Source organism: Cryptomeria japonica, chromosome 1, assembly GCF_030272615.1.
Source record: "Cryptomeria japonica chromosome 1, Sugi_1.0, whole genome shotgun sequence".
Taxonomy (NCBI): Eukaryota; Viridiplantae; Streptophyta; class Pinopsida; order Cupressales; family Cupressaceae; genus Cryptomeria; species Cryptomeria japonica.
Window position 1 is genome coordinate 8,714,891 of NC_081405.1, and position 13,854 is coordinate 8,728,744.

The window sequence follows — 13,854 nt, forward strand, 5'->3', positions numbered from 1 at the left end:
GTAGTCTGAAAGATGAAAGGTGGCAAGATTGAGACACTTGGTGTGGATGGCAATGCGAGTTAAGAGCATCTATCCAAGCTGGGTATTTGAAAGATTTTACAATGTGGCAGGTGATCAGCCAAGTTGTGTGGTGAAATCCATTTTTGGATCCAGATTTGAATTGCATGATAAAACAAAACATTTGGCCCAACTTTGTTTCAAGCCTCAACAAGATCCAGATTTAATCTAGTTAATAAAAAGTCTTCATCCAAAAAAATTAAACTAAGCAATATATAGAAAACTAGATGTGAAATATTGTACACTGACACACAAAAAATCTAGACCAAAATTCTTGCCGCACCATGTTAAGGATATCATATACCCACGTTGCTCCAAAAGATTAACTGATCTGACAGTTATTTCAATTAATCAACATTTTTGTGCAAATGAATATAACCATCGATAACTCAATTTTGCAAAGTTAGAATGGTGTTGCCCCAAAATTTTGATCTTGACAATTTTTTATTTCTGTGCCCACCAAGTTGAAATATGTTAATCAAATCATCTTCTCAAATATTTATGAGCATTTTGAATCATCTGCAAAGCTCTCTGTCGTTTGCACCTAATTGAATCAAATTCAAATACTTCGGAGCAAAATCATTAATGATCAACAGTCTCAGTCATAAGTAATTTAAGAGTAAAACTTGGTAGTTTTGATTTACCTAAAATTGTCTGACTTAAAGACACAGAGCACTTGGAGGACTTTTGAAACACATTTAATTCAGGAAAGGAACAGCAACAGATAAATTACCAAATTATTGAGGAATCCCACATCAAGTTTTTCAGATGAAATAACATCACACATATTTTAATTCCTAATGGAATTATATTGGGACCATAATAACAGCAACATCATGAAAGTCTTAAAATATGACTTTAGAGCAACATGATATTGTTTATGCATTCAAACACAATTTATTGAATGAAGAATAGCTTCTTTTAGTACAGCTTTGATGCATACAATTGCATGAATAGGTCAAGCTTAAAATAAATCAAAAGACATGAAATTCATAGTACCGACCACAGACTATAAACTACCATCCTTTAAGCATTCAACATTGAGAAACTACTGAGAGTAATCTTTCATAAAATGAAACAAATAGGAGAACCAGTTTTCCAACTGATGGTTTTCAATATAAAACATATATCAAAATCAGAAAATGGCAATCTGAAACTTAGCGTAAGTATTTAAACACAATGTCCATACTATATAATACCTTATCAAGCCAAGCATCTATCAGACAAAGAAGGAGGTTCTGATCCAGGTTTGTCCCTGCTTGTTGAAGCATCACTGAGAGGGAAGACTCTGTAATCATGTGTGCAAAATAATTACTGTTTTGCACAAGCAACCTTGCTAAAATTGCACCTGCAGATGCCTTTATTGCTGCTGCTGTGGGATCAGAATCATCTCCTCCACTTAGAAAGAATACCACAATTTTCTACCAAAGAAGTCAAACATAAATATAAATACCATTTAGATAGTAGTCAGGTAACAAATTAAGAGTCACATTACAACTGAAATTATACAAAACATTATTAAAATAATCACTTGGAAATTAATATACCTGCAGCACTCCACCAAGCAAAGAAGGAGCATCCCTAGGAAACAACTGTTAAAAAAAAATCCCAATATATTAGATCCTTCAAGCATATGCATATTTTTACCAGTAAATCTGAATCATAGAAGAACAACACAAACCTACAGACAAGTATGCAATTAGACAAGATAAAATAAGATATATTTTAATGTTCTTTCGATCCAGGACATATAACTTTGATCATCTCCAATATCACAAGGGTACACCAAATCAGCCATCTGCACCACTAGTTTCAGCATCATCCCAAGTATATGCAGTCAAGCCATGAACTCCTTTACAACAGTATTTGCATAAATCAATAAAATGGAGAATATGAATTTGCCAAAGACAAGCAGTTACGTTTCTTGAAACTACCAAGCCACATTTTTGTTCCCTCCACTTTCATATTAACATAAATGAGCAGTTCTTTGAAATAGCTGACCAAATAGGAAACAGGCTTCTAGCCAATCTTTTAGATCCCTCAGAACATTGTCAAGAACTTGCATAATATAATCTTGTGTTAAACTTAAGCTTGTTTTCTTTTTCTTGCAATCTCTTTGACTCAAAATTTCAAGCATTATTGTTTTTCCAGTGTTCCATGGGAATGTATCTCCCTCAGAAAAGTAATGTTTCTAGAACTGGGTACAGCTAGGAAATGTTTCACCTCATTCCCCCCACCCACTACCACCAAGTTGGATAAGTCCCCCAGGTGTCTTTGGCAAAGAGGGTGCATTTCTAAGAATGAAATCATTGGGGGATGTCAAGACATACCCAAAACCTCAAAGAAACTCCCTAGAGTCTTGAAAGTTTTTGAAATGGTTAGTCATTCCCTACATCAAACACCTCCAAAAAACAATTTTAAAAAAAATCCAGAAAAAATTGAAAATCTTAATGTTCACACACCCAACCCTAACCCTAATAGTTTATGGGCCACACCCACACTGTACTGAAAAATTAATTTCTCAAATAATCGATGTATTAATAAAGGAGAGGAAGGCTCCTTAAATAGAGATTACAAGATAGTGTTCTAAAAAGAACAAACCGTTTAACAAAAGTTTCAACCTAAAGCTAAAAAGCTAAAAAGATAACTACGCCTTCTAATAAAAGCAATAGTTACACTAAACGAACTAAAAAAGACAACTAAGATGACAACTCTAACGACCATTATAGAATAAATATAATATTATTTTAATACCCTCCCTAATGGTCATCATACTCAATACCCTACAGAAGACACTACAGGTCTTTTGATCACAAATGCAAAAAACACTCTGCTTCTATGGAGACCCTCCCAAGATCTGCAAAATGTTAATGACCAAGAGTACCAGAAGCTATCCAACCTGATGTAATCTCACATGTGAATTACAAAACCATCACATGAATTACTGAGCTGAAAACACGATTTTGAGGAAAAATCGGCAAACCCTCCAAAGGGCAACAAACACAATTTTCGCAAAAACTGCAAAAACTTTTGCACTTCAAAACAAATTGCAAGATACCATGGTTGTAGATGTTCGCCCCAAGAACTCCAGGTGTGACCCAAAACAAACTGCAACAAAGCATTTTTTTGTGGAGAAAACCATCAAACCCTAAAACAGGAACCCTCCAAAAGAGAATTCACAATTTTTGAGAAGAAAATAAAAAAACCCATAAATCTGAGGTGACAAAACATTGTTTTGTGGAAAAAACGTTAAAACCGTAGAATAACAAAATCCCACGCAAACATCGCGAATTACAAATAATACACAATTTTTGAGGAGAAGAATCAACCAAAACCCACAAACAATTTGAGGAAAAAATCATGAAAACCCAAAAACAATTTTTTTGGAAAAAATCATGAAAACATAGAATAATTTTTTAAGGGAAAATATTATAAACCCTAGGAATAATTTTCAAGGAGAAATTATTAAAACCCCACAAGTAATTTTTTTAGGAAAAAATTAGTATAAAACCCTCCCATGGTTTTTTGTGGCAAAAAAACCAATAAACCCAACAAATAATATTTTATGGATAAAAATTATAAAACCCATGGAATATTTTTTTAAGGACAAATTATTAAAAACCCAAAACAGGAAAACCTGAAAAAATATTTTTTTCAAGGAACAAAAGTTATAAAACCCTAGAAGAAAAATTCGTCAAAAAACGTTAACTTCCGAAAACCCTCACATGGAAAAAAATAGGTCGCGAAAAACATACTACAATTGTCGTCACCACAAGAATGAACCCATCGTGAAATAAACAAGAAATCGCGAGCAAAATCCACAAAAAAAAACGATGTCATCGCAGAAGAATCCCAACACCCAAAAAAACTGCAGAGAAAACGACAGCCAGAGACAAATCACTAGTAGAAAAAAAATCACGATGCGAGAGGAAAAAAACACGTCTACAAACACGCGCTCAGAACCCGCATAAAATGCAGGAAGAATGTCGCCCACAAAAGAAAAGGTCTGCAAAAATTGTGATTCCTTTAGAAAGAAGCCCACGAAAAAAAAAAGATCAAAAACCCTTGCGATTTCCAAACAAAGATACCCACGAAATTGCAAACCAGAGATCCGCGATTTTTGAAAACCTCAAAAAAAATACAGCCAACAATTTTTTCATAAAAAAATGGATTAAATAATTTCTAGAAAAAAAATTCCAAGCAATGCCACCACAATTATTTTTTTTTAAATTCGCCAAATCCTATAAATATTAAAACCCCATAGACCTGCTCTAATACCATGAAAAATTAATTGCTCAAATAATCAATGTATTAACAAAGGAGATGAAGGCTCCTTAAATAGACATTACAAGACGGTGTTCTAAAAAGAACAAACCGTTTAACAGAAGCTTCAAACTAAAGCTAAAAAGCTAAAAAGCTAACTATGCCTTCTAATAAAATTAGTAGTAGTTACACTAAACGAACTAAAAAAGACAACTAAGATGACCATTATAGAATAAATATAATATTATTTTAATACACACACTCCAAAAAACTATAAATACACCTCACTCCAAATCATAGATGAAAAAATTGCGAAAAAATCATTTGAATCGTGATTTTTGGCGAGTCAGAAGGACAAACGATTTAATCACCAAACAATCACCTGTGATTTTTTTTTTAAAAAAATTGCGACCTTTTCAAGCATTTAAATCACGTTAAAATCGCGATCGATGCAAAAAAAATCGCAAGTCTAAAAGCGATTTGGTTTTAAGTTCAATAAACCCTAAAAAGCAACATTATTTTTTACATCTAATAAAGTTCACGTTTTTTTTTAACTATGCGCGACTCTTCACGCGAGGGTGGAAGGAAACAAGGAGTTTGTCGTTTGCAGGTTGAATCATGAGTCGACGCCAACTAGACAAGTAAGAGGAAAATTTATCTATAATCTATATTATGATTTCACATACCCAAAAGACATTCTATTGGAAACTAGGAAGCCAAAAATCTCTTACAGTCTCAAACTCTCAAAGATTTTACATCTAATGAAGTTGGATCCCATAAAGTTATAAACATTGTTAATATTAATTATTAAATACTACATTGCTACTCATTGTTATCGAATTAACTTAATTCGATAACAATGAGTAGCAATGCAGAATTTAATATTATCTACTGCAAGGATATGAAGGTCTTATGTGCTATTTGTCTATACAAAATTACAAATTTTACATGAAAATGGGTATACAGCTGGTTCTCTCTATTCATGTTTATGGTATTACTTTGGCTAGATACACGGAACGCAAACAATTCCTAACAAAGTATTCATGGTGATTTACGTTCTTTTTGGAATACTTTGGATAGGAATTTCCTCTCATGATGTCTCTATTCTTTTTCTGGTCAAATACATAACTCTAGGCATTTGTCATCGATCAAAAAAACAAAACTCTAGGCATTTGTTACAGAAAACTTGTTATGAAATGGAAAATCCTTTCCCAATAGAACTTTACCACTAGAAAAGAATTCCAATCATTTTTCCTTTATCCTATCATGCATGCTCTTACAATCTTCCTTTTCAGGCAATTGGTAAATTAAAGCTATTTGAGCTTCCTTTCCAGACTGCCATGAAACTTACTACTTAGGAATCAAAGGCTATTTGAAATCTGATGTTGAGAAGTTAATTTTTCTAGCCTTTGCAAGATGGATTGTCTCTCAGAAATTTTTAAACTTCTGCAACTTACATGTTTCTTTCTGTACTATAAGATGCATTCTCCTCCTTTCTTTTTGTATTTATTGATCCATAATTTTAACAACAATCAGTAAAGTATATTTATTGATCCATGTTTGGTCTCTTTTGCTAAGTTTCTTTTGAATATTTATAAAAGAGTAAGACTGTAAGACAATGGCTTCTACAACCAGAGGTGGTGGTAGAAAGAGGCATCCTTTGTGGAAACATGGCACACCAGGTGCAGTGGCAGGAGAGGTTATTTGTAACCATTACATGAAAACTATGATCGGTGGCATACACCGACTCAAATATCACCTTGCACAGATCACTGGACAAAATATTATGGTATCTAACAATTGTCCTAAAGAGGTTCAGAGGGAGGCAAAAGCAAGGCTTTCAGAATTTGAGCAAAAGAAGGCAATGGCAGCCCCAATGAGAGATATCAGTTCTACAGGGTCAGGACATATTGGGGTGGGCAGCAATACATCTAGTTTTTTCATTCCTCGTAACACTCTTGGTGTGCAACCTAGATTGTTAGGTACTTCATGGAATAAGGAAGTGCATCAGCAGACAAAGGTGGCATTGGCTAGATTTTGGGTTGATAGTCCATATTGGGAGCAATTGGTCAATGCATTGACCATCTCAGGTAAGGAGTTCAAGTCCCCAAATCGTTATGAGTTGAGTGGGCCATTATTGTAGAATGAGGTCCAAACCACACATCAGCTAGTGGAACAACAAAGGAGGATTTGGGAAAAGAATGGCTGCACCATTTTATCTGATGGACAGATGGATGGCAAGAATAGGACACTCATCAACTTTCTAGTTGCTTCAGGGGGACAGGTGGTATTTTTAAAATCGGTTGATGCCTCAAATGAAGTGAAGAATGCAGAAACCTTGTGCAACATGTTGGATGAGGTGGTGACCGAAGTGGGAGTGTAAAATGTTGTTCAAGTTGTGACTGATAATGCAGTTGCATATGTGGCAGCTGGTAAACTTCTACAAGCTAGGCATCTGTCATTATCTTGGAGCCCTTGTGCTACTCCTTGCCTTGATTTGCTCCTTGAGGACATAGGGAAACTAAGTTGGGTGAAGAATGTGATTGAAGATGGAAGGGAAATCACAAAGTACATCTACAACCACACATGGGTCTTGGAGCTTATGAGACAACACACTGATGATAAGGATCTTGTGTGTTCAGGAGTCACATGTTTTGCCACTAATTTACTCAACTTACAAAGCATATTACATGCATTGCGCATAATTGATCGAAGGTGGAACCGACAACTCCACCATCATATACATGTTGCTGCCTACTATTTAAACGCCAAGTTCTTTTTCTCCCGTACTTTCAAAGTAGATGAAGAGGTTCAAATTGCCTTGACACATGTATTCAGAGGTTGGTTGTTGATGAAAATATTCAAGACTTCATTACTGATGAGTTGCAGAGGTACAAGAAGGAAGATGGGCCATTGTTTTCATCACCTATTTGTGTTCGTAAGAGAGACACCTTGCTCCTAGGTACAAAAAAAGTGCTTTTAAATTTATTTTACCATTTGTTTCAATCTTTAAGTTTATAAAAATCTTTACCAAGTTATCAATGTCAAATTGTATCCTTGCAGATCTGTGGTGGGAAGATTATGGTTCCACAACACCTAATCTTCAAAGGCTTGCAATCCGCATATTATCTCAGCCTTGTGGTGCTTCTGGTTGTGAGTGCAATTGGAGTGTCTTTGAGGCCATTCATACAAAAAAGCACAATAGGTTGACTCAAAAGCGCTTGAATGACCTTGTATATGTGCGATACTGCTGTCCCCATTTTTGAATTTTCTAAAACGTGACAACCCCTACATTTTTTTCGCTTAAATGCGTCATTTTTGTCTCCAAGGCATGTTTTAAGAGGTGCAAAACTCACATTTCTTAGTACCAAATCATTGGGAGGTGTCTTTGCCATCATTGTCCAAGTTTTGGTGAGTTTTGGTGTTCATTTTCCTAGCATTTTGTTCAATTTCAGGTTTCAGAGCAGTCACTGCAGGTTGAAGATTTTACTCTTAAAGCACGCTTCCCGAGGCAAAAAAAATTGCTTCTTGCTGGACTGGACTAATCTTCGGTTCATCCTCAATCCACGTTTCAAATTTTATCGCGTTTCGAGTTCGTTCGCTATGTTTTTTCTTCAATTTCAGGTTCTCTTCTTGACTGCTAGTGGGAAATTTTCCTTTGATTGCAAGTTTTAATTTTCTCTTGTTTTAATGTTGTAGGAAAATTTTAAAACAATTACAAGTGCACTTTATTTAAAACTTGTCACTTGTAACTTAATTTTTATTTTCCCCTTGCTTTTTATGTCTTTTAAATCATTGTAGGAACTTTTTGGACAAATTACAAGTGAATTTAAAATTATAAGTTTAAAAAAGAACTTGTAATTTCTTTTAAAAGTTCCTACTTAAGTGATATTTAGATGTAATAGGGATTTTATTTCCCTATTACATGTTTTATGTCTTTTAAGTCATTTTAAAACTTGTAGAAGGGATTTTATTTCCCTATTACAAGTCTTTTGTTTTAAGTCATTTTAAACTTGTAAAGGGGGTTTTATTTCCCTATTACAAGTTATTTTGACATGTCTTTTTGTTTTTTCCTCTCACAAAACCGAATTCGCCTTAGGAGTTCAAAAGTGAAGGATTTAAAACTTGTAAGAAGGGTTTTTAAAACCCAATTTAAAACTTGTAGAAGGGTTTTTAAAACCCAGTTACATGTCTTTTGCAAAGCATTTTAAACTTGTAGTTTCTTGCCAAAAACCCGACCTGCACATTTGTTCTCCCAAATCCATTTCTTGTGGCATTTCTCCACTAAATTCGTCCTATATTCATGCAAAATTGTTGGAAATCAATGTTTATTGCCAAGTTTTTCACCAAAAACGGATTGGGCAAACACGTTTTGCATTTTTGAAAGCGTTTTTGGAAGACGTCTTTGCTAGTTATTGCCACATTTTAGAACATGAAATTCGCCACATTGCAAACACGTCTTGCATTCTCCCTTCATTGATGAGTGTTTGTAGGCAAATCTGCTTCTCTTCATGCCATTTTTGGAGGAGGAGGTTAAATCAAAATTCCTTTTTGGCTGCCAAGGGTTTTCAGCATGTCTATTTATGGAGCATTTCAGTTCTTCCCAAGCTCATTTGTTTTGGTCTAGGGCATTGACCAAGCAAGAATTCAGATTTTAAAATGTTCTTCCCAATTGATAAGTCATTTGCAATGCAAGTTGTGAATGTGTATGATTTTCCCCTTTTCATTTTTCCCCATTTACTTAAAATCGGGATTTTAAAACCCGATTACAAGTGCAAGTTGTAATGTTCTCTTACTTGCAGTTAGCCTTCCAGAACCCGAAATTGGTCCAAAATGCACTAAAAAACACTTGAAAATGAGTTTTAAAGGTCCAATTACAAGTGCAAACTTGTCGTTACCTATTACACCTATGAAGTTGCATGTTTGTTCTCCACAATTGCAAGTTAATGCTCTTGTTTTTCCACACATGTAAAGCAGTTTCCAGAATCCAAAATTCACTTGTGAGCCCATTTTTGAATCAATTCATCCCTTCCCATGTCAGTCCAGTTTGCACACACAACCTACTAAATCAATAAATTAAGGCACGGGCCTTATTTTGCAAGCAGATTTCAAGATTGGAGGATGATTCAAAGAAGAGATACAACAACAATTCATGGATGCAAATTATAGAATGCTTTCAAGACAAAGATGGTCATGACATGAAAAGAGGAAGGCAGCCATTTACCTCCTGAATGAATGGTACTACCTGTTGTGACCATTTCACACATCGCCCCATTAAAATGGGGACCCCCTCTTTTTTTTGCTTTTGTTTTGCCTGTTCTTCTCTCTGCTTTTAGGATTTTGAGTAAGTGAGTGAGTCGTCTGGACTAGGGTTAAGCTTTAGGAGTTGCCTTTTGATATTTTCAAGCCGAGTCCAGTCTAATTGAAAGATAATTAAGCATCCTAACTGAGATTGCAATTTTGAAATAGCTTGAGTCTGTCAGGAAGTTGAGTATGTCTCAGGATGGGTCCAGTCACGATTTTGAAGGCAAATTCCAGTTAGGTCTAGGGGTTAGCATTTTAATGATGGAATTATTCATTTTGTCTGGGCAAATTCTAGCCAAAATTTTGGAAGCAAGGTAACCGATTCCTGGACTTGAGGACAACCTAACCCTGCATGATGAAGTGATTTGAAGACCTAATTTTTTATATTTTGGCTTATAAGGGCAAAATAGCTCCTGTCCCTCTCTCAGGGACCAGGGCGAAAGTGATATTTGGTGCATTTTGGTTATTGACTTGTTTTAATTCTTTTGTGCAGGGTCGCCAAGATATACAATCGAACATGAATTGAAGATTTTGAAGATTTTGAAGACTCAAAATGACAAGTTTTTTTAAGTTTAAGACAAGTTCGCTCTTGTCCCTCACTGAAGGACCGGAGCTTGTTTTTCAAAGTTGCACTGTCCTTGCAGGACCAAGACAATTTTTTGATTGGAAGAGATCAAGGAGGGCATGTTTTGTCCATTGAATATAATTTGAGTGATTGGCAAACAAGGAAATATGCTAAAATGACAAAATCGCTCCTGTCCCTCACTGAAGGACCAGAGCTTGAATTCCAAGTTTGCCTTATCCTTGCAAGATTTAAATGATTTCGCGATTTGGAAGAGATAAAGGAAAGTACGTTTTGCTCATTGAATATAACTTGAATGGACCACAATGGAGAAATTCGATCCAAATTGGCTAAGGCGCTCCTGTCCCTCTCTCAGGGACCAAGGCGAATTTCAAAGGAAATGATTTCGCGATTTGGAAGAGATCAAGGAAAGTACGTTTTGCTCATTGAATATAACTTGAATGGACCACAGTGGAGAAATTCGATCCAAATTGGCTAAGGCGCTCCTGTCCCTCTCTCAGGGACCAAGGCGAATTTCAAAGGAAGCTCCTGTCCCTCTCCCAGGGACCAGAGCGATTTTCCCTCAAGACAAGTTTTTGGCAAAAGTAAAGCAAGTTTTACATTTGGGATGAGTAAAGGAAGGCATAATCGATCCGTTGAAGATAATTTTGAAAGATTGCAAAACACAAGTGGAGCCTATTTTGGCCAAGGCGCTCCTGTCCCTCACCCAGGGACCAGGGCGAAAAATGCATTTACAAGTCTTCCCTTCCAAATTTGGTCGAATCCAGGCCAAGGCACAATATGAAGATGATATTTGAAAAGCTTCAAGGGAAAACAAAGTTGCAAAAACCACAAAACTGGACGAGTAATGGCCAAGGCGCTCCTGTCCCTCACCAAGGGACCAGAGCGAAATAGTCAAGTATGCCTAATTTTTAAGTGCCACTTTCGTTTCCAACATTCAAGATGGAGTAAGCAATGACGTTTTTCGCCTTGAAGGCAATTGGAAGTTGACACAATCAAGGGTTTGCACCAAGAACTAAATGGCGCTCTTGTCCTTCACTCAAGGACCAAGGCGATTTTCATAAAAACAATCATTCCCTTCCAAAGCCACGCCAAAGCAAGGTTGTACAAAGTCAAAAATGTCTTTCGAAGGGCGATGAACAAGGAACCAACCATAAAAAATTAACTAACTTAAGCACAAATGCAAAATCACTCCTGTCCTTCACTGGAGGACCAAGGCGAAAATCCTAAGGAGGTCAATTTTGCCTTGAGAAAACAAGCAAAACGTGCATACAACGAGAGATGAGGATCATTGCCTACCTCACATCATGAATTGGCAATTTGGAGAATGAAGTCCAAAGATAAAAGGTAGAACGCTCCTGTCCCTCACCAAGAGACCAAAGCGAAATCTTCAAATTTGCTTGATTGCCTAACATTTTGGAGTACTACTTTCGTTTGCAGGACTCGAGATGGATTAAGGAACAACGTTTTACGCCTTGAAGATAATTTGATATTGATATGATTAAGAATTTGTGCCATAAATGCAAAATCACTCCTGTCCTTCACTGGAGGACCAGGGCGATTTCTATAGAATCAATCATTCCTTTCCAAAACCATGTCAAGGCGAGGTCATGCAAAGTCAAAAATGTCTTTAGGAAGACGATGAATAAGGAGTTAACCTCAAAATCGACAATTTTAAGCTCAAAAGCAAAAAATCGCTCCTGTCCTTCACTGAAGGACCAGGGCGAATATCCTTGGAAGAGCTCATTTGGTATTGAAGAAACGAGTTTGGCATGCATAGAACAAACGAGGAAGATCATTGATTACCCCCCAAACTTGAATTGGCGATTTAGAAGATAAAGATCAAGGGCAAAAGTAGAAATTCGCTCCTGTCCCTCGGAGGGACCAGGGCGAAAATGTTCCAAGGTACGCCCCTTCCAAAGATCACATGAATCAAACTCAAGATTCCAAGCAAAAACGCCATTTCGAACATCAAGGATGAAGTTTCAAACGTAAAAAAATGAAAGATGGAGGACCAAAATGCATGGGCGCTCCTGTCCCTCTCCCAGGGACCAGAGCGATGTTGATAGATGTCCCTTATTCCTCCCATGCTTAGACGCCAAATTTTTTGAATTGCATTAAATGCCAAGTCCGCTAAAACTTTGGAATATTTTTAATTAAAATGGGCATTTAATGAGTTCGCATAAGGCATTTAATAATTAATTTAGCCTTTTAAAAGATCGAAATTTTAATTGAAAAGGCATTTAAATTAATTAATTATTAAATTAAATGAAGGGGGTGCGCTTGGGCTTTTATTTTAATATTTTATAAAGGTCGGCCTCCTCTTTATTTAATTTTTGTTTATTTTCGCCTATTTTTCAAGTCGGCCTATGGGCAATTGCAAAGCATAAGCGCCTATATATGGGAGGTACTTTGAGGCATTTTAATCCATCATTCAATCATTGTTTACATGCGATTTGGAAAAGCTTGGAAGGAGCGAAATCTCATCCAAGGAGAGGTGCGAATTTTGATCCAAGGGGAGGTGCGAATTTCAATCCAAGAAGAAGTGCGAACTTTGTTAGAGGTGGAGCGAGTTTCCTTCAAGGCGTTGAAGACCCAAAGGGTGGTGAAGTTGATGAAGGAGGTGCCTTTGCTAGAAGACTTCGATCTTCATTTTGCCTAACAAATTTCTTAATTTTTGCATCGCTTTTTAGAGCTAGTTCTCAAAGAGAGGTATGGCAAGATCTCCCTTCTTTAAATTTTGAAATTTTGAATTTCCAATTGCATAATTGTATTTAGGAAATGATAATTCAAAGATTTATCATGAAGCTTCCTAAATTTAAAGCTTAAACTTAATCTATATTTCTACGTTCCAAGGTATATTGCTCATTATGAAATGTTGTGTAGGTGTCAAGATGGCGACCCCAAAGGCGGGAGCATCCACCAGTCGTCCAGCCCTTATGAAGGAAGATCAAAGGAATGAAGAAATGGAGACCAAGATCGTGTCAAAATGGAGCAACATTGGAGATACCAACTTGGGAAACTTCAGTGTGAAGAAGTTTCGAGAGGTCCCTTACATTGGAAAGCCATCACCTGTCGCAAGAAGAATAATTGAAAGTGGCATTATCAAGGCGGTCGGCTTCCCTCCAGCAGTCCAGTGCCATGAGCTGATGATCGAGTGTGCCCGCCATTATGACCCACAGTCAAGATCGATCGTGTCCAAGGAAGGAAACACTTTGGCTTATCTTTCAAATGAGGCTATCAGTGAAGCTCTTCATCTACCAGAACATAAAGATATGATTTACAAAAGCTTGGAAGGAGCTAGATCCATGTACGAAGATGATCCAGACACTTGCTTGAGCATCATCAACAAGAATTGGTTACTCAAAAGTCATCCTCGCCTGAGCAAGATTCCCAACACACCACATAGGATCGACTTCCAAGAGGAGTACAGAGATTTGATAACCTTACTCAATCGAGTTACAGGGGCTCCTCAAGCCTTCTATTTTGAGAAGTGGATGTTCTTCTTCATCCAAGTGATAGTTCAAGGAAAAGGAACAATTCATCGGGCTAGAATTATTAGCCATTGCTTGGACGTGCAGTTGAGAAGACTGAAGGCTACTAAATCCTTCCACATGAGCTCGTACATCATGTATGCCTTGATCAGG

At 36.6% G+C, this 13,854-nt stretch overlaps 1 protein-coding gene across 9 annotated transcripts in view; it reads right to left on the reverse strand.

Annotated features, from left to right (window-relative positions):
* Positions 1-13,854, reverse strand: part of LOC131036604 (uncharacterized) — a 263,434-nt gene that overhangs the window by 13,819 nt on the left and 235,761 nt on the right. For all 9 annotated transcript variants that reach the window (XM_057968520.2, XM_057968515.2, XM_057968518.2 and 6 more), the window contains 2 exons: positions 1,605-1,649; positions 1,257-1,478 (listed from right to left, as the gene is read on the reverse strand). In XM_057968520.2, the coding sequence (XP_057824503.2) occupies positions 1,257-1,478; positions 1,605-1,649 (267 nt within the window). The remainder of the gene's footprint in view (positions 1-1,256; positions 1,479-1,604; positions 1,650-13,854) is intronic.